Source organism: Haliaeetus albicilla, chromosome Z (assembly GCF_947461875.1).
Source record: "Haliaeetus albicilla chromosome Z, bHalAlb1.1, whole genome shotgun sequence".
Taxonomy (NCBI): Eukaryota; Metazoa; Chordata; class Aves; order Accipitriformes; family Accipitridae; genus Haliaeetus; species Haliaeetus albicilla.
In genome coordinates this window covers 58,397,834-58,425,417 of record NC_091516.1, presented here as the reverse complement: position 1 = coordinate 58,425,417, position 27,584 = coordinate 58,397,834, and the positions used below count along the sequence as shown (strand labels likewise).

General features: G+C 38.7%; 1 protein-coding gene across 1 annotated transcript; it reads right to left on the bottom strand.

Moving 5' to 3' along the window:
* Positions 1-4,437: 4,437 nt before the first annotated feature.
* On the bottom strand, positions 4,438-24,356 carry CAAP1 (caspase activity and apoptosis inhibitor 1). Its single transcript, XM_069775996.1, has 6 exons — positions 24,149-24,356; positions 23,035-23,235; positions 21,422-21,506; positions 19,753-19,828; positions 11,536-11,609; positions 4,438-5,526 (listed from the first exon to the last, which is right to left on the bottom strand). The coding sequence occupies exons 1-6, from the start codon at positions 24,278-24,280 to the stop codon at positions 5,183-5,185; spliced, it is 912 nt and encodes a 303-aa protein (XP_069632097.1). The 5' UTR covers positions 24,281-24,356; the 3' UTR covers positions 4,438-5,182.
* Positions 24,357-27,584: the final 3,228 nt, after the last annotated feature.

Genomic DNA, 27,584 nt, shown 5'->3' with positions numbered 1-27,584 from the left:
GTTTCAACATGTTTAGACCAAACAAGCTTTTCTAGTCATGTTTCATGTCCTCTGCTCCTCTGGTGACCTTAGGAGTCTTTGTCTGCATCTGTTCCACTCCCAACTGATCATCTTCGATACAGACATGCAGAACTGCACACAGTATTCCAGGAAAGTAAAGCTGAGATTTTGTAAGTAAAGTAAGATTGACTGGAGTCTGAAAATGGAAGATGGGATGCAAGATTTGAGAATTCGTGGTGTAAGATACTCATCTAGAATAACTTTGCAGAAGCATTAGATACAAAAGATGAAAATTCAGGTTTGAGTCTGACAACAATCAAGACAGATCCCATGAAAAAAGATGACATTTTCACATATGCTTAAGAAAGTGATGATGTACTGAATAAACATGCTTTTTTTTTTTTTTTTTTGTAATAGACATGATTACTTGTGCTCTACAATTTACTAACCATGCAATATTTACATTTATGCTTTTGGGGTCTTTCTGTGTCTGACTACAGAGTCAGTTTGACTAACTGGTATGCGGCTAAACCTTTTTACAAGCTTCAGATTTTTATCCACCTTTTATGCATTCTGTTTACATATTTTAATATTAATGTCAAGAAAGGCCCATGAAACATGAGACTTGACAACACCCCCCCCAGTATTTTAACATTTAAATTTAGCCATAAGTAAGGTAAACAAACATTTTTGTCTCTCCATATATTGCAGACTGACTTAGCAATAAACATGAAGGTTTATATTACTGGGATTAAATCGCAGGACTTCATAATCAGTTTTTAATTTGGTGTTATGCCTTTCTTCTTTATGTTTTTGCATCAGTTAACCCCCTCATCTCCCTTCCTGACTAAAGGGCCCATTTCACAATTAATCTTCAATTATCTTCTGTGAAAAGGGCACATTTACCAGTGTCAGTGATCGCATAAAGCTAAATTAGTGCTTATAATTTTAAGATGGGCATGTAAAATGCCATGTAACAACCTACTACGCATTCATGTGCACAGAACCACTTTTCAGCTGCTGTTTTTTAGAAAACCCTTGACATGCTTTATCCACAGATGAAAACGAAGTAACATTTGTTAAGACAACTGCTTTTGTAGACTAATATTTAAAAAGTAATAGTAATCACCGAGGAACCATTTATGATCCTTAAAGCTCTGACCATGTAAGGAAACAGCTGGTGAAGAGACGTTTTGTCCCATTACAGGGTTCCCCCATGGTGGCTGCTGTTTGTCAAACCATGCTCCCTCAAATGCAGACAACACTGCAGGAAAGGGCCACCCAGCTGCCTCGTCTGGTGAGATTCACAATGCTGTGCCACACTGCTCATGTTTAATGTGCCACTTCAGCAGTATCCAGTTACAACAGCAGCATCTTAAATCATCTACACAGATGATTTGATTCCCTAGGTGCTACAGCAACCTGAAGACAATGATCAAAACTTTCATCCACTGTGATTAATAATTACAGTAATTTTAAACAGAAAGAACACATTTTATAACATAGCTTAAAAAAAAGTTATGGAAGGCACTAAGTCTCTTAGCCAAAATATTTTTGAGAGCAAATACTACAGTGAAAAGAGTGTTACAAACAGAACTAATTCTTTTTTGAGGAAATGCCTGTGATTTGTCTTTCAAAAGTGGCATCTTGAAGTCTAATTATTACTCTCTATGAAATCACTGTAAAAATAACATAAAGGCTCTAAACAGAAATAATAGATACTTTTGGCTCTCCGGGGAGTCACACCTTTTTATTTCCCTAATACAAACACAATCAACCCTCCTTCTCAAAAGAGCACTGTGCTTCATCTGTAAGGACAGTCAAAATTCATCAGAAAATATTCTTGTTGCAGTTCAGAATTTGATTAGGATCTTTTTCCTCATGCTGACCAACTCCCAGTGTATATCTTTCCCCAACAAAGCGGTTGATCAAAACCCACTAAAATTATTTTAAGGTTTCATAAATAATTCATGACTGCATTTTACATACAAATTGCCTCTTCCTCCAAGTGAAATATTAAATCTGTTTTTCAAGGAAAAAATCAAAGAGATATTTAAAAGTGAACAACAAAATGGTTGTATAATAAATAGTTTAAATACACTGGATTTTTTTGATACGAATCAATGCAGGAACCCATATAATTTAGCTGATCTGTTTTTAACCTAAGCAGCAATAATACAGTATCCTAAAAATGAATTAGCACTTGTGTAATCAATCACATGAAGTCTCTTTTATGATATATATATTACTTTATTTTTGTAAACAGATTAATTTTCTTGGAATCCTTCTCCTCTTTTAATTTCAAATTTAATTAGGCTATAATTACAAATCTTCTCTGTCATATGCATAGTAAACCTCTTTCATCTTCATCACACTACATATTAAAGTTAGCATATGCAAATTCTTGATATGGACCTTGAAATAATGACCTTTGACAGTTCAACACACTACAAAATGAACTTTTAAAGGTGACCTGGAAAACCAGTAGGAAAATGAAGGTCAGTTCAGAAATAAATGCCATATACCTCTAGCAAGTAGGCAGCAGAATAGAACTATGTTCTAGTTTATCACTACTTCTAGCAGTATTTCCTTGTTGCCAAACAACTGCAAATGTATCGTTATGCGACATCACTGAATGGACTTCGTACATTTGACTGTATCAGTTCTTCTGGTGGCATAGGAAATGTATCTCTAATTAAATCTGATTTACATTCAGCTTTCCTAAGACATGCTAACTTATGCCTTACCAAGGCATGGCTTCTGCATGAAGTAACCTTCTGCTGTTCAGTGGTTGGCAGAAATACATGGGAGCCACACAGGAGTATGCAGTCCGCCAGGAATCATCTCCATGGGTGATAAAACCACAGGTGCTGGGAGTACCAGTAAAAAAAGGAAAGATACAGGTCTATAAACTCTTTTCCTATCAATCAGCTATTACTGTATTGTACATCCTTCTTCAATATTAAGGACTGATTTTTGTTTATTCCTATCGCTTGGGATCTTGCAAGCCTTATTAATGCTACAGCAGATTGTAGAACTGGCAAACGAACCTCAACATGAAAGAAGAGAGGCAAACAGTAAGGAACAAGTTTTCCTATTGGCCGAGATATACAGGGCTGCACAGTAGGACTAGGAAGCAAATATCCTTGCAGGCCAGCTTTTTCATTTCCACAGCAGGTAAAGTAGATATTCAGTGCCTTAAGGATCTAAGTATAGCAGCAGTAAAACTTATTTTTACAGTCTAACGTAGTTCTACTAGCCTATGACTTTACAAATAACAAGACATCTAGGTTTTGCCAACAGTCTGTCTTTCATTACCTGCTTTTGTTTTTCTGCACTCAAACAAATCACAAGTTCACCAAACAGCCAAATGAAATTAACTGAAACAACACACATATATTCTGAGACAGTTAAGTTACCTTTTGAAGTGGATATATATATATTCTAACTTACATCCTCCATTTGCTCAAAAATAATAGAAAAATGTTGTTGCCATGGATAACTGATTACAGTCAGGTAAAATTTACTCAGATCACTGCCACCATTCAGTGCACTCACACTGCAATTTTCTCAGCTGTATTTAATGAAGGTTTTAGTTTATAATCAAACTGACACTGAACTATTTTGCTACCATTTTACTTATAATACTGTTGATTCTAGAGGAAATCAATCATACTTTAAGAAATACATAAAAAGCTTTCTACTAAAGACAATGCACTTGACTAACAATAAAGAAAGGTAAAAGGGTAGAAAATGGGTTAAAAGGAAAGGGGGAAAAAAGGAAAGGAAATAAAAAGGAAGGAGAAAAAGAAAATTATAAACCTTGCAAGAAAATTCAAGACATAGTATTTGAATAGAAAAAACGTCTGCAGTAATATTGCAAAATAGCATGGAATTTTTCTATGCAACTGTTGCAAAGTATCTAATTTGCTTTCTAAGTAACAATCAAGGGAAAATCAGGAGTAACCACATATAATACATCATTTTACTTAACAAGGACCATATTCATAAACTTCATACCTTAAAAAAAAAAAATTTGTGTGTGTGTGTATGTAAATACACACACAAATATTTTAATATGCATTTAACTAGGAGCCATCTATAAACCCAGCACTAATTCTAAACAAAATCAGAATTATTTTAATTGTTGTAAGAAATCATAGCAGGAAAACTAATCCTATAATACAATTTACTTACAAAGAAATACACTTCAAATGGATTAAAGTACAATTATTATTTTAAAATCTTATATAATAAATAAATTAAACGCCTTTTATGAAAAAACATTTATACTGAAATTAGGTGGATTTTCCCATTTATAAGGAACATGAAATGACTACATCAGTTAAATGTTAAAAACTCAAGGTCTTCTAAATAGTCTGATTTACTGCATTGCCCTAAATATTATGCCCAACATTCAACAAAAAAGCTTTACAGTCAGGAAAAAACTCTGTTTTCTTTATTTCAGTTATGACACAGAAGATTATCAGTGGAGAAGAGTGACAAAAACACATGACCAACAGTATAAAAACTCTGGTATTTGTCACTTTCAGGCACTTTCATAACCCTGAAAATAACATGGTTCAACTGTTTACTTGAAAGGGAAAAAACCCTCCCTTCCGGAATTCAACTTTCTAAAAATTAAGTATGCTTTTAAGTGAATCATCATTCATTTTAACTAGAATAGCTACATTATGAGAGCCCCAAGGAGAAATAAGCAATCTCAAATCCCATCACAGACTGCTGAAGGCAGTCACACGACGGAAGACCTCTTCAAAATGGTATTTTTAATGAAGTACATATAAATCAAGTTTCTCAAGTAGTTTAACAAGTTCCTAATAAATAAAACAGCTGGTAATTTCTAACCATGGGGTTATAAATAACTTGATTCTTCTAACCCTTCTGGAAGGCACCAGGTTCCTGGCATAGCTCTATATGTTGTGTGACTCCTTGAGGAGATAACTCGGCACAGAGAGACTTGATCAAACCACTGTTTGTGCACATCATGGAAGCAGCACACTAAAGGCAATGAAATCAACTATCAATGGCTTAAGCCACGGGTCAGGATACACAATAGGGTTTGAATGAGGAATGTCATACCCAACCCAAATATACTTTAGCACTGAAGAGAACAGACATCACATCCTTCAAAACAAATACTGAAAATTAAATCTAAACAATCTCAGAGCTGTTTTTTTATATCACCAGCTTTCATCAGAGCCTTAATAGCTCTGGCCCTCATCTCAAGCTCCAGAAGCTCCAGCTGCTGCGCTGACGGCTGAACATCTTCTGACGGAGGAATGGCTAAGGTTGCTGCTTTGGGCTCCTTTGGGCTGGACTCTGCCAACCCCAGAATCTCATTCACGCTTTTCTCAATATCCTTCTCAAGGTCATCTATCTGACTGGCTCCACTTCTGACAGTGTTTTCTTGCCCATCTGGGCCATCTTCTTCATTGCATGGGCCTTCTATGTCACTATCATACGCATCTGCATTTATGCTGAGGACATCACTATCTTCTCCCTTGCCTGTAACACAAATGTAACAATCATATAGTTGCCTAACAGAACCATTTTTCTTTCAACTTACAAAATTGCTTCTTCTTAAAGTGTTTCGCTATAGATTAAGAGTGACAAAAAGATCTGTGAATTTAAGACAACTAATTCCTGTTCCTTCTCTCCTCCAACTTTTAAGGCTGATCTAATTTAGACAAGTGTTAATTCATTTTTATGCCAATTTAGAAGAACATGCAGTATAGCAAAGCAGCACTACCAGGAAAATTTATTCCATCCTATGGAGTTACATGATCTATTTTCCTAATTAAAATATCATAAGATTTTATATCACAAGGAAGCCTCTGCAGTGCAAAATTGATTATTGTTTATTATCTTTAAAGTAAACTTTGTTTTCAAAATACAGTTTTTAAAATGACCCTTTAAAACTATTTTATGTATTTTAAAAGGAGTGGGACACTATAGCCAGGCACAGTACTAAAAATTAATAGAAACTCCACTTACTAGTGCAACTATTCAGAATCTATCACAAGTATTTCAGACGTATTTAACTCAGTAAAAACATGGAGAAAGTTATTGCAGTGGCTTTTAATGCTGGCTGAAAGTTGGAGTTTATTTAAAAAAAAATAAATTGGAAAAGGCAGTGCAACAAAATAAAAGAAAACTCTAACAGAACCTGAGTTAACTGTTCTTACAATTTGTCTACAGAGAGACTATTGCTTTTGACACATTGGCCTCAGAAATCATTAGTCCTTCTCCAACCTCTGTATCTGTGGAAACTTAGAGCAGAATTGGTTCCTGCCTAAAATGAACAATTTATAGTCAGATGATGGTAAATTTACTGATTCTAAAGCCTTTATAATTCCTTTTGGTAGTATCACTATCCAAAGGTATGGCTGTGTTCAAGATCTGTGGGTTTGAAATACATGTAATTTCTTACCATGAAGATTCAAAGAAAGTTTACATTCATATGTAAGCTACTTTAGTCTATAATGATGTTCTATATACCAAAAATATTCTTTATTTAATACATATTCAGACAGTACTGCAAACCTGGTTTTTTTTAATATTAATTCTCCTTTAAAAATATGGGAGAGCATAAAGACAAGGGAGCCAAACTCCTCTCAGTACTGCACACTGACAGGACTAGTGGCAATGGGCAAAAATTAAAACACAGGAAATTCCACCTGAACACATGTAAAAACTTCTTTACTGTGAGGGTGGTCAAACACTGGAGGAGGTTTCCCAGAAAGGCTGTGGAGTCTCCATCCTCACACATATTCAAAACTCAACAGCATGTGGCCCTGAGCAACCTGCTCTGGTTGACCTGCTTGAGCAGGGGCATTGTGTTTGATGATCTCAAAACAGTACTTCTAACCTAAACAATTCTGTGACTCTCTGACTCTTAAAGTTAGTATGTTGACATCTGGCTTTAAAAGGCTCCCTTTCATCAAACTGTTAATTTTTTTTTTTTTAATTGCTAGTTTCATGCATCCATACTTTTGGTTCCTGAATCTCAAATCTGCAGGGCTAAAAGCACTGATTTGCAAGGATTGCTCATCAACAACAAAACAACAAATATACTGGAAACCCAAGCAAGTACTTCCTCTGTGAATTGGTGTTTTTAATATTAGGTAATCAACATCTTACTGACATTCAAACTACAAAAAAACCTCCCCACATTGATAATGCAGTCTAACACAGCAGGGACCTATGATTTTAATACCCTGAACTAATTATCTTCTGTCCTAATTTCAGTCACGATGGAGTTAATTTTCTTTCTAGTTGCTGGTATGGTGTTGTGTTTTGGATTCACTGATGTTCTCAGTTGTTGCTAAGTAGCATTTAGACTAAGTTAAGGAGTTTTCAGCTTCTCATGCCCAGCCAGCAAGACGGCTGGAGGGGCACAAGAATTTGGGACACAGCTGGGGCAAGCTGACCCAAACACACCAAAAGGGTATTCCATACCATGTGACCTCATGCCCAGTATATAAACTGGGGGAGTTGGCCTGGAGGTGTGGATCACTGCTTGGGAACTAACTGGGTGTCCATTGGCAAGTTGTGAGCAATTGCATTGTACATCGCTTGTTTTGCATATTCCAAGACTTTTATTATTATTGTCCTTTTATTATAATTATTAGTTTCTTCCTTTCTGTTCCATTAAACTGTTCTTATCTCAACCCATGAGTTCTATTTTTTTTTTTTTCCCCTGATTCTCTCCCCCAATCCCACTGGAGCAGGAGCAGAGTGAGTGAGCAGCTGCGTGGTGCCTATTTGCCAGCTAGGGTTAAACCACAACATCTTCCTATCACTGGCTTTTTTGATCAAGATGCTCACATTTAATGCTTTGCTGTTGGAAAACTTCTGAAAATATTTTTTTAATAATTCTTCTCAATCAGAATGTTCCTTTGACATAAGTTTCAGATCCAATACAAACAATTTTCTCCCCTTTCAAAAAAGAATAAAGCATCTCTGAAACGACATTTTTAGAAGTCTTTGTTTTACACTATTAATGTTTCAGTGTCTCTTATTATACAGGAAAGATTTAAAAATGCAACAAAAAGAATGTGAGACTTTTCTTGAAAACACAAGTGTGAAGTGTAAAAAACTCCCCATCCACATAGTGCTTTATTTTCTTCTTGAGTTTTTGTACAACCCCCTCATGCTAGTTGGAAGTTCTGTACAAAGCTTAGCAGTAGAGTATGGATTAGAAAAATTAAATTGTTCCTTGTTCAAAATCAGTTTTAAGGTTTGTTGATTAAAGAGACCACTTTTACAGGAAAAACAAATAAGGTTTTAGAAAAATATTACTCTTTTTTTAAAACATTTTTAAACTCTTGTTGGTACATGCATGTGTTTGGTTTTAATTCATGAGCAGTGCAGAAGAACCTTAGGAAAGATCTATTTTTCTTGGGGTTTATGACATTCCTGCTATCCTGAGGGTGTGGGGAAAAAAAAAAAATCAATACTGAGTCCTAAGCAAGCTATAAATGCGCTTTCTGTGCTAAAAAAAAAAAACCAAGCGGAAGAAAGGAGGGGAACAAGGTGGGGAACGGGGGGAAATTCTTTTTTTTCTGGTAAAAAAAAAATCCTAAATAGGTTTTATAAACAACAGTAACATTTTAAAACTAACTCCAGGGGTTTTATTGATTCAGGATTAAAGATTTTCTTACTATATACACTTAAAAAAAGATATTCAGATATTCACTCCTGATCACAGGCTATGATTTGTCACAGCATTTAAGTCCCAATTTAGGAATATTGCATGTTACCCTGACATGCACTGCTGATTTAGGATCTTACATAGGTATCGATCAAGTACCTAACAACACTGGTTTACTGTATTGTAAACACAGGCCATCCTACTGGTAAATACAGCATACATGGGAACATATATAGCTAATGTATGTGGCACCTCCAACATTCTAATCAAAGCTGACAAAAAAGCAAATTCAACTCTCCTAAGTGTACGATAAGCCATATAGATGTAGAGAGAACTTTTGATCTTTGTTTTTTGTAAGATAAATCACAATTTGCAAGCAATAAAAACTGAAAGTTTAAAACATAAACGATTCTGAAGCTATAAAAAAATCATCCTCACAGCAGTGTGTATAGAAAGTATTCATAAGAGAAGAACATACCAGGGCCTTCTTCAATCCTAAGTAGTTTTGCCCTGTTCCTACTGTGACAGTAACTTCAAGATTAGTGTTTCAGTTTCAGATGCAATTTTACCTGCTTCTCATACTATCAAATTAACATTGAACACTGTCTTTTCAACTTTACCTTACAAGACACAAGGTATGTGAAAGATCAAAAGAAATGGGAATCAACAGGATTAAGAAGTGGAAATTCTTCTGTCTTGCTGCACGGCATCAGTCAGTATTTACTTAATATTCTGCTCAACCAAGCAGCATTCCATGGATCAAAAAAATAGGTGCATCAATGGATCATAGTTCAAACTGTCTTTATCTTGACCCGTAAGTTTTTCTCACTTTTGCTCTTCTGATCTTCTCTGCCACCCCACTGTGGGAGGAGTAACTGAGTGGCTGCTGGGTGCTATTGCTGGCTGGTGTCAACCCACCACAGGATTCCTTTTAGTATTGGTCACATATTAAGCAGAAACAAAATGTTAGAAGTCATTCGTGTCTGTCCCAGAATTAGTATGGACCAGGAAGCAGGGCAAAGCTGCCTTGGGTTCCCATTCAGAATTTGGAGCCTCTAGAACTGTGTAATACAGTGTTCATATAAGCTCATGGGCCTATAGATGTTTAATTAGCTGATGGCTTTACTTCCCTCTTTTGCAGCTGTGATTTTACCCAGTAGTAAAGATCATGGTTGGCATTTCTCATTATTTTTTTCATTTTGTTAACTTCTACTTTTTCCTTCAGCTACAGTTGTGAAATTCATTTTAGCATACTCAATTGTGGTTTTTAATTTTATTTTATCCACTTCTGCTTATCATCTCATTCTCTTTTTTCTTCCCATAGCATCACAGACTGCAGCTCAGCAGATTGATTAGTTATATTTTTAAATTTATATTGATATTCTCAAAAGCTCTTTAAAGCTAACATCTTGAGTGGAACCACTGTTATAGCCCAAAGCCATCATGATATTCTGGTTGATTAAGTCATAAAAAACAACAATGAAGCAATCACCTGCAACAGTCATCAAGTCCCTTTGATAACACGAAAGTGAAAGAGATCTGCAGGAAATCTGTCTGTTCTAAGGTCACTTCATATAGTACAACAAACAACATTTAAAGCATTCCTCACAAAGCCATAGCAACCTGCTCCTAAAAGTTTTGATGATTTTATTATGAGTCTTTCCTCCTCCGTCTAATTGCCCTCACTAGTAACTTCAGAAAAAAACATGTTTCAAAAAGTTATTCCAAGAGACATCTTTTAGACAACATTCTCAATTGGGAAATAGGAGTTGCAGGAAGCAGATAATGTTAGATCTTTGCAGAAGAGAAATATAGCTTCTAAGAATTTGCAATGTTCTTTGATTGGAAAAGCTATTTCCGATGTTACTGCATACAGATAGTCCAAATGAAAATAAACAGACAGAAACACCTACAATTCTAGTGCTTCATGCACAAAAATACTGGCAGTAGTTACATGGTGCTGATTTAATGATTGGAATAAAATAAATACTGCTGCAGTTTAAGAAAACTGTTTCCTTATGCAGCAGGTACTCAAATGTGCATCACTAACTTACCTGCTTTTGCATTTTCTATTCTGCCAATCACTGTAGTACCTGAATGTCTCACCCACTATATTTTTGCATTTAAAAAGAGAAAATATACAATACAAAATGTTCATCCTCAGAGATTCGAAGATTTGAGTGTGTACTTCCACTGGCACTGACTTCAAGTAAAATATGCTAGTTATCAGGAGTGGTGGGTGTTAAGCACCATTCCATTGGACCCCAGCTCTGCACAACCAAAGCAAGCAAGGTATCATATACCAAGACTGAACAAAATGTTTAAATTACAAACAGTCCTTTGGCAAACAATCATCACAATGGATTTCTATGAATGTCAAAACAGAGTACTGTAGCCTCTTATGATCATTTCAACAGAAAGTAAAACTGGCTCTCGAATAATGCAGCAAATGGTAATAGGAGTATTAGCAATCACGTATATACCAAGAAATTGGAATGACTGAAGATCCTCTTCAGCTGAAAAACTACATGAGAGCCAAATGAGCCTTGCAAGAACTTCAGTCATGTTCCAGAACCTAAACTAGCAAACTCTGAAGAGCTGCAGTTTTCTTCTTGCCACAAAAAACCTCTCCAATCTCACAGAATTAAGAGGCCAAAGTTCCTACATTGTCTTCTTCAATGCTCCCCTCTCCTTTTCTGGAATGGGGCTCAAGGGAGAGGTTATAACCCTACACAGCTCATTTTCTAAGAGGATGCTTCTCTGTGATTGCAGCTACCGTTCAAAAGAGAGTTATCAGTTATCTAGAATTAGTCACTGCCCAACATCAAGAAAACAAAATTTCAGCTTTCTCCACTACGTACCTTGTTTTGATTCCTGACCTTCCAGCTTGCTGTCTTCTCTGAGAGAAGAAGTAGAGTCTATACTGTTGTCCTGTCTGGAAACAAAGATGATGACATATTAATCTACATCTTTTACAATTCAGGAGAACTTTTCTAAGAAACATTTACTTTAACTACAGAAATTATGTGGTGGTAGGCCAATAGGCCAGCTACAGTATGAATAAAGGCAAAAGGAACATAAAGGAACATACAGAGTGCTAATCTAAGCACTTGAGAATGAGTTTTTTTTCTTTGCCTAGCAATACACAAGGATAAAATATTTCCACTACACCTTTCCGAATAACAATCCTCACTGGTAGCTCCTCCCTAATATTGGGAGCTTTTCTCTAAAATTCAGAATAAATTGTCACACAGTTAAACAATTTGAAAAAAAATACAGTTTCAGTTGCATTCAAATACTATTTACTGTTTTCCTTTTAAATTAACAGGTATTTTAATGAAGTTACCATCACCTCACCACCATCCACCTCTCCTACATCACAATCTCAGTTTCATAAGGAGACATTTTTTAAAATGAAATGCAACTCAACTGTTAAATTGTATTCAGAATCTGCATTCCTTTGTTTCTTCCATTTAAAGATTTCTACCGTTGACCTCTAAGGTTTCAACTGCTTTACAGAAGGGATGAGGAAGAGATACTTTTGTGTAATGTTCATGTCCTTCATACATTTTGCATATACTAGTTATACAAACTGTAAAAATACTGTGAAATATACAGTAAGAAGGAAGGCAGCAGGACCCAGAATCACAGGAAGAGTTCAATTGCCATGTTTAGTGAGCATTTTGACAGTAGAATTGCCAATTTCCTACCCTGAAAGTCAGTGTGCCATTGGTTTCATACATATTAATATGGAATCAATGTAACTATCCTGCCTGTGGGAGCTAAACAGCACTATAAAAAGGATAGTAGTATTCTGGTATCACAGATGTAACTATAATGACTTTAACAACTTGGTTTTCAGTAATGGCCTGAAGGCTTTTCCTAAAATTGAATACAGATCTATTTTCCCCACGCTCTCATACATTTTTTTTTTTCAGGTGTCCAATGGCTATTGCAGGAAGGAGAATACTGTTATACTTCTAGCCACCTTGGTCTGAGAGACAGTTATTTTGACTGCTATTTCCTTCTCTGTAGTAGCAAAGCTTACAAATGAATAGAATCTTCTGTTTCTCCCACTTTTTGTACCCATTGCAACATAGATGTGTATGATAGCACGCAATAATTAAGGAGAATGTGTAGCTGTTTTCATATGCACACAGCACCTGAAAAAAGATTTAAGTGTTGTGCCCCTTAAGTAAGGAAAGAGAAACGTACTGTCTGATGCCATTATAATAAAACAGGAATAGACTATTTACTCTGATGCATTTTTCTCAGAACTCAGTGGTATTTATCCTTTCAGCTTGCTTTCCTACTTGGTCAGCTCAAGAAGTATTCTCCCAACCTTTTAATTCCTGTTGGACTTTCCACTCCCAGGCAGGGCTGATAGAGAAGGAATGGATACAAACTAGATGTCCAAATAGCTATGCTAAGTGGGAAATTCTGTATACATGGCTAATCCCTTCAGAAAATTATTTAAACTGTGCCCCTTCACAAACAAAGAGAGTTTGCTCATTTATTTTCTATTCCAGTCATCAGTCTTGTGGCTGGTGCTGGCCATAGCTGTTGAAAGATGGATTACAGCCCTCACCTGCTAGATGTAAAATAAGCCCAAGAATTCAACAAATAACATTAGGTCTGCTGTATGTGATGGTTTAGACATGTTAACCAGAGTCTCAAACTTCCTGCTGTCATGGGAGAAAAGGAACACCAGACAACATGACATTACCACGTTCAATTTAAGTGGATTGAGCAGAGGACAGGCTGTGAGGAAAAGTTTTGCACTCATACACACACCCATATGGTCAGAGTTAACTGAAACCCACCCCAATTACCACTCCAACGCGCCTGCACAGCCTAGCCCAGGGGAAACAGCCTCTCAGCGCCAGGCTCCAGGCCACCAATTAGGACCAAAGCCTAACTGGTCCTCTGCTTTGAGACAGTGCCAGACTCCTGTGTAGCAACATTTCCGTACCCACCTCTATTACTGAGTGGGGTTAGGCCGGATGCCAGCACAGACCACCAGCTAAATCTGTCCAGGATGCTATCACAGCAAACCTTCTCAGAAATTTCAGGTTTTGCTCTCCTGCCACTTGCCAAGGCTTATCACACTCAGGTCTCCTTTGTATTGTCCTGTCCACTAGGTTATGCTACATAAAAAGAAATGATCAACTGAAAAAAATCACACATCAAAATTTATTGCAAAGTTTCACCTGTTGCCTTGACACTATCACTGACTACAGCAAAACCATATTCTTTTAAAGACTACCTACTGTCAGCAAAAAAGTTTTTAGAACCCAAAAGTACTTACACAGCACGTTCTACTCTTTCAGAATTGACTGGACTGGACTGTATTGCTGGTGAACCTGCACTACTTCACTTCATAGGTGGACACTTTGCACCATCTTGTGGCCAAGCAGAAGCATTTCAGTTCACAGTGCAGTTTCCCTCTCAACTTGTCAACCTTGTTTAATTTCTTTGTTAATAAGAAATATTTTTCTCCTAATTATCTATACTGCAGTATAGGTTTAAGAAAGGGTAGCACATCATCATGTCTCCAAACAACGGGAGCAGAGATATGCTAATCTAAAATTAGGGCACAGTATACAAATTTAATACCCTCTTCCTTCAGGCCATGCTAGTACACGGCCACAGTAATTTGGAGCTCCCTCTTTTTATCAGTCTTTAAAGACACTTCTCCCTCAGGATGACAGTTAAGTTCAAAGTCAGTCTTCCAAGAGATAAAGTCAGCTTTTTTTTTTTAATAGAACAACATTTGCACAGTATGTTCTTTTCAGCAAATAGAAGCTAACCATTGCATTTTGTTGGTGACAAATGCTGTAAATTTCAATTTACCCTATGCTAGCTTTTCATGTTGGCATGCTCCACATTAGTACAATGCTTGGCTTCTGTACAGAACCTATTACTTTCAGGAATCTGCACAGCTGTCAAAGAAATCTGGGTTTGAGGGCGATTTGGTACCACAACTCCAGCAGATTATGAAGAGTGAGGTAAAACAGCAGCACAGGTTAGGAAAAGGGTTACAGTCAGAGGAGTGGATGGCTAAGGATTAAGACAATAGCACTGCAATACTGGTGGCTCGGATCCCAAGCTTCAGTAGTAACTGGGGTTGGAGACCAGGAGGAAAAGTTTTGTGACAGAAAAAAATCTTCATGTACTGGACTAGAAGACAGTCTGACAACATGAGATACAGCCATGCTGATACTTTCCTTACAGGGTTTTTAATTGTTAAGAAACATTTACCTAAATCTCTGGAGTAAGGCTTGAGATGAGTACCTCTGCTACTCTTGACAGAAAGATGATGTACCTTCCTAAATTAAAATCTGCCTTTGCAGTTCCAAGCCTAAAAAAATATTTCTAGAAGTCCCAAGTCCTTGCAAGCCTCCAGCAAATTTTTGTTCCAAGGGTAGTTTTCCATGACAAATAAAAACAATTAACAGTAAGCGATTTTTTTTAAAAAAAAAAAAAGGCAAAAAAGTCCTTACGAAGTAGCACTCCTCAGGAAAGGTATCCCAAGTGACAGATGCTAATCAAATAGTTTAATGAGCTACAAAAGGTCCATCATTCCAATTACAGGTGAAGTTTGAAGACACCACAAGAACAGAAGATAGTGAACAGATGCAAAATGCTAATATATCTGTTCAGTGACTCACATAGCCTATTCTTCCAGTGATTCCAAATGGTGAAGGTAACCGAATTGTCCTAGAGGGGTAAATACCAGATGGCAATTGCACGCTTGTGAACAGCCCAGTACCCAGGAGCAAAACATGTTAAAACAAGACAAGCCTTTAAACTGCTAGCCTTCCTAAAACAAAACAAGCGAAAACTGCACTCATGACTTGCAAAGCTGTAAAAAGCCTATAAAACTCTTGAAAGAGCAAATACTAAACCACAAATTTTCACACAGTGAAAAATAAGCACATTTGATTTTCAAAGCAAAGATCATTTATTCACATTATACACATGAACATATGACCACTATAATGATATTAGCATGCTTGGTTTTTTAATACATGTTTTATTACTAGGGCAAATAATTTACTTTCAGTTCTTCTGTTGGAGGGTATTTAAAGAGCCAATTCAGGGAACAGGAAAGAAATAGCTCAAGAACATGCTAATATCTTCTGAGTGAGTTGGGAAGAAAGCCTGCTTGGTTTTGCAGGACATTAATTGGCTAACTCCTTTCAATTAACTATGTCATTTAGTTGGAAGCTTGGCATACAGCAATTCTCTTGGTTTAACGGTATTCCACTGCAGACAGTAAAAAAAAAAAAAATCTGAGAATTGCATAGTCAAAAAATCTACACAGAGCTCACAAGTAATGAAGTGTATCTATTGTAATAGCAACTTCCAGTTGTTGGCAAACACAGGCCCTGCTTCTTCAGTTCTTCTGCATGCTTATTCTAGGATTTCTAGTGTTTAAATCAGAAGCAGCTGGTGGCAAAATAAGAGCAAGTGTTTGACACGCTAATGGAAGCATGTGAAGCTTTTACAGAGCTGAAATTTAGGAAAAGCCTCAGGACTTCCTGTTCTGGTGGCAGAATGAGGATATGTATATCAGAAAAAGGAAGGTTCAGTTTACAATTAAAGGTACAATACCATCCAAAAGCTTCAGATAAAGATCTGAACTTTGCAATCTTCCCTGTACCTGGAGAAACTTCTCTAAATCCCTGATACTTTTAGACAGTACAGACAGGAAACAGGTCTTTAGAGACATCTAACTATTTGCCTATTTTGGGGAAAAAAAAGACACAGTACAAACTATACCCTTCTAAGAAAGCCTGTGTATTTTGATACACTTGTAATTTCTTCAGATGTATTGATTTAAGCTTTCTTTTCTATTGATATATGGACATTGCTGAAGGTATAAGTTTGTCAATTTCTTTTTTTAAAGGAACAAGGATGAAAAAAAACATGTTCCAATCAGTATATTTTTTACTAGAGTAAGATTTGCTATTCACATTTTCCCTTCCCACGTTTATGTGTCCATGAAAACAACTAAGACAAGTCAGATCTAAACCAAAGAAGCTTTAATATTGCATCACTAACAGAATGCAGAAAAAAGTAGTCATTTATAAGAAAACAACAAGTAATGAAGACAAACTAGGAAGAATGAACAGCAAGAATATAAACAAACAAACTGCTTTTTTCATTCTGAGAAACCTTTTCTCAGGGCAAACAAATTCACCCATTTAAACTGAGACGATAATTAAAAACATATTAAAGATTATAAACAACCAAAGCTTAGCTGAGTAATGCAGCTTTCACTGTTTCTCCACTGCTGCATCTTTAGCCTCCCTGCCTACTGACTTGTTGCTGTTCTGGCTGAAACATAAGTTTTCTAAAGTTTTTCAAACTTGCTTTTATACTTATTTACACACAGGTTGCAAAAACATTAACCTAAATGCCCAAAGATTAGACCTATTTGGTAAAAAGGACTTGTGACACTTTACAGTTTTAAAAGCATAATATTGCTCTACTTACTAAGCACAGGGCTTAATGATAAAGATAAACCCTTAGTATTCCTCATTTCACCTCTTCCTAACCCTTTATTTCTCTATCATCCAAACAGCTTTCGATTTTTGGTTTTTTGTTAAAGCTAACACACAGCTGAACCTACGAGCCAAGGTTCTAAGATAGCATCCCTGTGTGTAGCATACCATTTTTTAATCCACTGCATTAAAAGGAAAAGAAAAGCCACAATTCCTACATCAACATGTCTTACCTGGCCAGTCTGGAGGAGTCTGAAATATTAAAGTATCAGGATGGAGATAGAGATAACAAGAACCAGGGGCACCTCAACCATTTTGTTCGTCAAAGGCAGCAATCTGCTCTGTAACTCTGATCAACATCTCTCAGTTCCTTCTACTTTTTTAAAAAACACAATTTCTTCTTGATTTTGCTTTCAGTTACCACTCACATCTTTCTCATCAGGTGACCTAGCTTTGTCAACTTTTGGTAACTGCAGCAATGGTTAAGGAACTTGGTCAGTTTTAATTCTGCTGTACTTCAACACAGCTATGAGAAAGGGTACACAACACCAACTCACTTTGGTTTACTCACCGCTTATGCCTGGAATATTATCTGTACAGTGTAAAAACAGTAGATTTTGAAATTGCCATTTAGATCCTATAGATGTTGTTTTCCCAAAACTTTCCTACGTGCCATGGGCAAATGGGTTGTTAAGTGTCTTCAGATACTCGCTAGTTAAAAAATAGTAAATCCTGCTTGCCTTCCTTATGTTGTTTTTTTCATTAACTGACAACAACAATTTCCTCTGCTTAGGTTTTTACCAGCTCAAATCATTACTTTATTTGCATATAAGCAAGACTTTACTCAATCTACTGTAGATAATGGTCATAAATACATGTCTCAACAGTAGCTCTGAAACACCTTGCAGCCACAGAACTACCTTCCTGAAATCTAGCAGCACTAATTCTGCCATACCTCTTTTAGATGAAGAGCATTTCATGTATTTTGCAACAGTAAAAAGCTTGTGAATTAGGTCTTTAAAAAAATCACATAACTTCTCCAGACATCAAAATCCTGGGGCATTTTTCATGGTTTCCTTAGCCAACAATTTTGTCTTCTCATTCTATTTAGAAGTTTCCTGGCAAAACATCAATCACTTAACAGACTCCTTTATGTAAAAAGACCTCATATTTAGTGTATTTTGTAGTTTTTAAAATTTTTTATTTTGCTTTTTTAAATAGCCATCAGAGGGCAATATCCAAAATAAGAAAATTAATCCACATAAATGGGTGCACTGACACCATTCACAGATCATGTAGGCAACAAATAGCAAAGGGGAGGATACAGTCACAGACCAGCTCTACATGGAACTCTAGAAGAAATAGTGCCAGAGGATAATAAAACTGTATCACATGAGAACAACTGAAACATCACTTAACTTAGTATCACTCCATTTTCTAGTATATTTGTATGATGTATGATGAGATGTGATCAAAGAAAATTACTTCATTCAGTAACTTCATAACTTGTTCTGAATCAAAGACAGGATCAGAAACCAGGTCTCTGAAATCAAAAATACCGATGAGAATGTGAAATTTTGATTACTATCACTACTTTTCCCATCCATTTGTTCCCATTTACTAGGTCTAGATGAACTAACCAAACCAGCAACTAAGAGGTACTTTAATCTGCCCAACACTGGTTTATTGTCTTGTATTATCTCAGAAGTTTATTAAGTTTGTGTACTGAATCTGTAGACCAGCTGTATCAGGTTAGCAATGAAAATAGGAAAGCTTTTTATTTTGTCTTCTACAAGCAAGTTAATCATAAAATTCAATACATTATGGGTGATAACTAGAAACTTTCTTTTCCCCTTCATTACTTCCATGCAAACTGTCAGAAAGAGTTCACCCATTCACAGAAGTGACTTAGTAATATACTACATAAGACTGTCTTTAAAAAACAGACAAGTATTTTAAGAAAAGGTTAAAAAGTGTTGGCCTTTACAAAACTGACAGACACCACCCTAAAAATAAGAAACCAGAAGTCTCTGTTCTTGAAAATCTAGACATTCTACAGCATCCCTAACAGAGAACATGGGAACAGGTGAGAGTCAGTGCTGCCTCAACTGAGGCAGGAATAAGGACCAGAAAGAAGAGAGGAAGAGAAGAGATACATCTCAGCTGAACTGAAAATACACTTACACAATTCACGGACCCAAGTGGGAATGGGTTACTCAATCTGCTTTAGCTCACTCAAAGAGGGTTAACCTAAATCATATTACTTCACTTCTGCTGCAGGCTAGGAGTGTGCACGTGTTCAATTACCACAACTCAACTGATGGGTGGCAACACCATTATGAAACCCAGTTATGTGCTCAAGACACATTTAATGTTATAAAGTGACAAAGTCACGTTTGTAAGTTCAGTACTTGCTAGCAGTCACAGCTTATTGTCATTCCACTAAAGTAAGCACATAATTAAGGATATAGCAATTGGGTCTGTCAACATTACATTTGATAATTTCTCATGAAAAATTCCTGTATTGTTCAGTATTCTTAAGTTTTAAATGTTTTGTCTTTTACTCACTGACTGACTGATTCACCTCCAGTCTTGTCTCCTTCATCTGCCTCCTCGTCAGTATCAGAATCAGCTCCAATCTTGCCTAGATATACAGTTTCAAACATGAAAATTTAGGCAGGTTATATAATTAATGCTACACAGTTAGGCTTACTCTTAACGATTAACTCTATTGCAATCAGCAGGAGAGGGTTTTTTTCCCAGTTAAAGCAGATGTTCTAAACATTAGACTTAGTCAAAACCCAAAACCTTCGTTTTTGAGCTTCCTGCTAGCCACGTGGTTGGCATTTTTCAGTTCCACTGTACTATAAAAAAACAGAATAACTATTGCTAGTATAATACTATGGGCACTAAAATAAAGCACAGGAGACAGAATTAATAGAAGGTACTCTGCAGTGTTCAAGATTTGAAGAGTTTCACTTAATTGAGAAGACAGCAATAAGTTTACAAATAAATTCTACAGCCCTTAAATATCAAGTGGAAGTTCAGCAAGATACTGAAAAGCTAGAATGTCGTATCCTTAATCAAAGTTCATGAACTATGTGCCTCAGCAGAGCAGAGGGATCCACCAAGAATCCTTTAACTACACCGAATACTCCAGTGCAATTGCTCATACAATTGAGCTGGTATTGCAGTATGTCAGACCTTACCCGCAGAGAACCAGGAGGCAACTTAATGTCAGTTTACCTAAAGTAACAGATTTCAAACAATACTTCTACACTCCTATCTTTGTTTTTTCCACCAAGTCAAAAGCTTTGCTCTTAGTTTGGGTACTAAGGAAAAGGAGCTTATACTACCATTTTCTGAATGTGTCCTTAATAGCTTCTAAATCAACGGATGTTTTCATCCAAGCTTAAAAGATCAAAACCAGCATGTGTGTGTGTATATATATGTACATATACACACACTATATATACTGTCAGCACGTGTACATATGTAACACTAATACATATGTATGCTAATATATATACACACTAATATATACTTACTAGTGTGTATATATATGTCCTGGTTTCAGCTGGGATAGAGTTAACTGTCTTCCTAGTAGCTGGTACAGTGCTGTGTTTTGAGTTCAGTATGCGAAGAATGTTGATAACACTGATGTTTTCAGCTGTTGCTCAGTAGTGTTTAGACTATAGTCAAAGATTTTTCAGCTTCTCATGCCCAGCCAGCGAGAAAGCTGGAGGGGCACAAGAATAAGTTGGCACAGGACACAGCCAGGGCACCTGACCCAAACTGGCCAAAGGGGTATTCCATACCATGGGACGTCCCATCTAGTATAGGAACTGGGAAGTGGGGACATGGAATCGCGGCTCAGGGACTAGCTGGGTGTCAGTCAGTGGGCGGTGAGCAATTGCCCTGTGCATCATTTGTATATTCCAATCCTTTCATTACTACTGTTGTCATTTTATTAGTGTTATCATTATCTCTATTAATTTCTTCTTTTCTGTTCTATTAAACCGTTCGTATCTCAACCCACGAGTTTTACTTCTTTTTCCTGATTTTCTCCCCCATCCCACTGGATGGGGGGGAGTGAGTGAGAGGCTGCGTGGTGCTTAGTTGCTGGCTGGGGTTAAACCACAACAATATATGTATTAGTAGCTAGAAATGGAGTGAAAATCCAGTTGAGAGGCAGACTATTCCCTGGTATACAGTGGTGCTTAAGTTTCATTCATACCTTCAAGTATCTTCAACAGTTTTTTTTCAGATAACAGCTCCAACTGCTCCAAGCAAAGCCTTTTGATTTCATCCATGGAACAGTTCTAAGAAGACAAATAAGACAGACCACAAGCTACTAAAAATTTCTGAGGACAGAGTAATTATGAACAGTAAGTAGCACTCCAACTGTACTGGATAAAGGGTTAATTCAGATTGCAAGTCCCTTCCCTATTCTGACCTGCAGTGATGCACCTGCTGAAGAACAGCAAGTAGGTGTTTCAGTTTTGACAACTACCAGAAACAGCGTGTGTGTTTTTTTCTGAAAAATTAAGCAATACACACTATCAGTTACATGACCTATGGCTTGGAGTTTTCACTGCAGCTGTAACACTGAGCAGCAGAAATACTCGGCCATACATGTGAAGCATGGAACAGCAAACAACTGCAGCCCTGATTACTCCTAATTCTCCATCACTTGGGAGCAGGTGGATTACATAATTAAGCCTGCAAAGATCAGAGCCAACTGTTGAATCCAAGTTCACCAACTGAAGCAAACACTGCTATTGACAACACACCAACAGTTGTATATCATAATAAAGAAAACATAAAAAATATGTAAATTGTGATCCATTTCTATGCTTGATACATACCATACGCTGCCACAGATTTTATGGGTATTCCAGTTACCTTCACATCTTTCACACTACTTGGTGTCCTCTTGGTGAAATAAAGTGATAATTTCACACTTTCAAATGAACTATGATACCCCATAAAAGTACCAAAATCAGGAAGTGCTGAACTTATTGTAACATTCACGACCGTACTGTAGGTTTGGTTCTACATGACCAGGCAGCTTCCTTTCAAACTCAGTAATGCCTTTGCCTCCAGCTACTCCAGACCTCTTTTCTTCTCCCAGAGGTGACAAACGGATGAGACTGTATGCCATTCACTACGTGTATAAAATTAAGAATTCCTGCCTCACTTACTTTAATAGTATAACTCAAAGATAAAAATCAAAGACAAAGATTTTGAAGCTATTAACAAACATCACACAAAATAGCATTTCTTCTTCTGTACAGGCTGCTAGCCTAATTTATTTTTACCAAGTCCTGCAGTTCACAAGACCCAAAAAGCATATGTTCTAAGCCAGTAAAGCTCTAGCTATACTACCACTAAAGTCCACAGAAGTTACAGCTTCAGAAGCTGTTTATTAAGAAGGGGGTTTACTGCCTTATCTCAGACATTAACTTAATACCATACAAAGAAATTCAGCTGACACAAACAGAAACCAAACTTTTATTAACAAATCAGTATAGTTATTAGTGAACAACAGTACTGAATTTGCTCCACACAATTATGAAACTTCTTTTGCATTTAACTAACCAGTACGGACAGAAGGTGTAAAAATAAGCAGCCTGCAGTTCAGCAATGGCTGAGGAGTGCAAAAAGGACTAAACTGGAATAACTATATCAAATCTCAAAAAAATTTCAGAGACTTGATATAATCTTCCTTCAAGAAATAACAGGCAGGTTTTATGCTGGAAGTCCACTACACTTGAGAGATAAATGTGCTTTGTTACACAAGCATTCAAGCTCGTAAAAAGTATATAAATGGTAAGTGTATTTCAGTACCTTTAAAATATCAGGCAGCATCTTCTGCAGTTTTTTCTCCCCTATGACACAGAAACACTGTTGAAGCATTTCTTTTTTGTCCGCGATGTAGAAACTGACAGGTTTGAGTGACACACTGAGATCTAATCCTCCTTCTTCTATGTCACTGGGTTGTTCAGCTTCTTCCACTTTTTCTCCAGATAGTACATTGCATTTTGCTTCCTAAAATCAAGGAAGGCAAGTACAATTTTCACATTTTCTAGTGAACTAGAGAAGAAGGAAACTTACAGCTTCATCTGCACTTGCAATAGTTTTCCCTTCATAATCACACAGTATATCTTAAGGTGGACTTCGGGGCTTCCAAATAGTGTATTAGTTTGAAAGGCAGCTGCATTACAGAAGCTACATTTTTGGTTACTGAAGCCATTCTTATGCTACGGGAAATTTTAAAAGCCTCAAGAGGCAAAAAGTACTTTTAAACATTAGCCAGAAAACATTATCTGCAAATAGCTAGCTGCTACCTATACATGAAAGCATGCTTTAAGGCTGAAGAAATCCGTGTCTCTGATTTGCTGTGCAATTAAATCAGTAATCTCACAGTCTACAGCTACCCTCCTAGGAAGGAAACGGGCATACACTTCCCCGTGCGGCACAGTCTTCCGAGAATAAAAGCGGGCTTCGTATCAGAAGACCTATTCTCCACGCATCGGTTAAAAAAAGCAGCCGGCTGGAAACGCATCTTGACAGGCCCACCGTTCGCTCAGGAGCGCGCGTCACGCGGAACGGTGTACTCGCGCCCCAGCACCTCCTAGGACAGACCCACAGGCCTGCAAGCAGGAGCACCACGACCCCCCGACCCCCCCCCCCCCGCACAGCCGCACGCTGACAAGCTTCGCCCCAGCGTGACCGGCCCTCCCTTCCCTCCCTCCCTCCGCCCGCGCCGCAGCTCCGGACCGGAGCCAGCCGCGGCCAGCCGGCCGGGAAGCGGCCACGGCCGCCTGCCCCCCCGCCCTCCCGGCAGCCGCCCCAGGGCCGTGACAGCGGCCAGGGCCAGGCCTCGCCCGCCGGGCCGCCACGGGAGGCGGGGGGAAGCAGCGGCCGGCCGCCCCTCTTCCTTCCTTCCTTCCCCCGCTACCTCCAGGGCACCGTGGCTGGACTCCGTGCTCCGCCGCTTCCTCTCGCTGCCACCCGGCCCCGAGGCTCCCTCCGGACAGCAGGAACGCGAGCGGCGCCGCTTCTTCTCCTTCGAGGACTTCCTGCCCGGCATCGCGCCGCCGGCGCCCGCCGCTGCCCGCCGGCCAGGCCCGCGCCCAGGGCGAGGCGTGCTTCCGGCTGAGCCCTGATAGGCCGCCTGGCGACGGGGCACCGCCCCTTCCGGCGGGGAGCCGCCGCAGGCCGTCCCTTAGCGGTGAGGCGGGCCCGGCCCGGCCCGGCCCCGCCCCCGCCCCGCCCCGCCCCGCCCCCGCCCCGCGGGACTGCGCGCCTCGCCGCCCCCCCCCGCCGGCGGCAGCGGGTGGTCCCCAGCCTCCGGATTCGCCCCCCGGGAGTCTTGCGAGGCGCCGCTGACCGGCCGGAGTCTGCCGAGCCGCTCCCCCGCCTCGGGCTCCGGCTGCGGCTGTCGGCGGCAGCCGCTCCGCAGCTGGGCGTCCCGCCTGCTGCGTTCGGAGCGGTCTCGGGATGCTGCCGTACTTCTGCTGCGGGTTTCTCCTCGGGTAGCGAGGTGGGAATGAGACTCTTGCCGGACGTAGGCAATCCACCCGTGATCCTCCGCAATTACTGCTTAATCCTGACCGGCTTTCCCTGGCTCTCAGCCGGTTTCGACAACGTGAGGGCCTCCATTCTCTGCCCTTGGCAGCTCTTCGGAACCAGAGAGCCTGTCCGAAGTAGAGGACGTGAAATCCCAGCAAACTGCGTTATCCAGGTAACACTGCCTTTGTGCTCAGCGGCACCTGCAAAACATCTGAATAGATCTGTAAGATGTTCTGCCGGAGCGAGGGTGAGGTGGAGGGAATCTTTAATGCTGATTTGACTAGTCTCGTTCTAGTCTTTGCTGTAGTCCACATAGTCTGCCCAGCAGAGAGACATTCGACTTAATTCTCTCTTGTCCCGGAGAGTCTCCTCTCAGACATGCTTAAAAATCGTTACAGCTGCTGTTCTGAGCCCCTGGTATGAATGAAGCTTTAAGCAACAGGTTACACATCACAGTAAACACCTTAACTTGGTTCTCGGGTAACATTTTGCCCCAGAAATTTGTCCTTAATGATTTGGTGGATGTATTACTGTCTTCTAGAGACATGCTCCATTAGGAATGGTGCAAGCATGAAAATATCCATAACAAAAAATCAAACATCCATATCCCAGTGAATGCTAATGTCAACAGGAAATCACAGCTTTCCTGTGTTATTTCATGAGTATTGCATAAGTGTGACACGCACTAGTTTTCATGGGATGCAAATTTTTCATGGGGTGCAAAGAAGTAGGAATCACGGCAGAGGAGCCCGTTAAAGGCACGGCACAATTCAGTAAGACACTGATCAGCCTTCAGCCAGCAACACCAAGATTAACGACAGAGGGAAATGCCAATTAAAGAGGAGAGTTAGCCGAAAATAAAGACCAGGGTAAACAAGTGCCCATCATTACACAGAAAGAATCTGTATGAAGAACCTCCTTTTCTGTACAGAGATATGCAACAATTTTCTTCTTTATTTAATGCACCACAGTGTCCATTTGTCTTTCTTCTGGGTCTGGGGTTTTTTTTCCCAGATTCAAACATGTTGCCTTCCAGTTTGATATATTCCATGTTGTGCTGGGTCTTCAAACAGCATTGGTGGTACTAACCCATTTAGGTAGAGGTCCACCGAATGCAAGTTGTAGAAAGCTAGCGGTGATCAAAAGCGCAGCGGCCAGACAGGTAACACAGTAGCTGACATTGTGTTTTCAAAAAGGTTAGAAGTATCCCTTCTACCTAAGTACCATCTGTTCTTTAAACAAAAAAACTTCACACGCTTGGAACCAGAAGGTTATAACATTTCCTAAAGCATTTACACTTACCTCTTTAGTACTGATCTATGTGACTACTCTTCCTTAGTAGATTACTTTAGCATAGTACGTTATAGAGAAGTGACTGCATCCAACGATTCATGAATGTATAGCTCAATGTACAGTGCTTTTAATGAAATAGGTTTGCAGACTGAAGTTAGTCTTTTTCTGTCTGCAACCTGAACATGACTCGGTAGTTCCTTAAGTCTGCTTAAGGTCAGGGCCTGATGAGAGCAAGGTACATCATAATAATAAACATTACAGAAATCTTGTGATTCATGTGACCCAGGTTATGTGACTATAGTCTCCATTTGTCTTGGCAAGTACAGCAGTTCGTGCTGACTTAAGTCAGTTTTGATCCCTCATTCAGTTCCCTAGTAAGGCATTTTATATTGTATGCTGAGTTCTGGTGTAAGTAGATCCCAAGTACTTGCACTTCATAAAACCCAAGGCAGGCTTAACAACAAAAGTTTAATGTGAAGTGCTACTACATGCTGTTTGCTGTTCTTTCTAAGGGCTTCCATTCTAGCTTAGAAAAAGATGCCAAAAAAAGAATTGTATTATCTACTGAGCAGCTTTGAATTCTTAGCAGAAGACACGATTTCTCTTCAAGGGAGTCTTGAAATCTCTAACATGCTTTTACTATTTCCCTGATGAATCGGGAGCACTTAGCACTCAGATCAATGTATTTGAGGTTTATTGCTGTAGATAGCAAGCCAGCTCTGAGTTCTGTGCTAGGCATATAATTGTTTTCTACATCTCTGATCTCAAAAGATTGTACCCCATCGACCCACCTGGCATGTTTCCCAGGCATAGATTTAACATCCTTTCACTGAAACAGAAACTTCATCCTGGTGACATCCTTAAGGTTTTCTAGTTGTTGGTGATCTCAGCAGCAGATTTTGTAGTACACAAATATATCTGTGTGTTTATGTACACACATGCTCAACGTGTACCATAACAGAGTTTTAGAACAGTGTCATTTAAAATGAGCAATAGCAATTACACATTTTCAAAATACTGACAAAAAGAGGATATTTAGTTGTTTTATGTCAGAAGACAGAAAAAAAACATCCACTGCATTGTGAAAGATGTTTCTCCCTTTTTCACACTCAACCTGTGTTAGCAACATAGTTTTGCTAGGTTGGGAAAATCCTTACTGAAAGCTACTGCACAAATGCATGACAGCCTAAGAATGCCAAGATGCTTGTGTCAATTAAAAAAAAAAAAAAAAACCCAACTTGTTTTAAGATCTTGCTATGTGTTGAACTTTTTTTTTCTTTACCTCCTTTACACATTACCTCCATTGCCTGTGCCGGCACTGCATGTCTCTATGGGGAGAGACCCTCCAAGGACAATTCCTGTGGGGATGGAATCCAATGTCCCCCACGCCCTCTGTTCGCTCAGACAACGCTACATCATGGAATGGTCAGGTATCATAGTACCCTGTAGCAGCAGCTGTCTTTCTACCCAAATATTCCTGGCCTGCTTTGTGTATCTTGCCTAACATGTAGTGCTGCAGTCCCCAAATG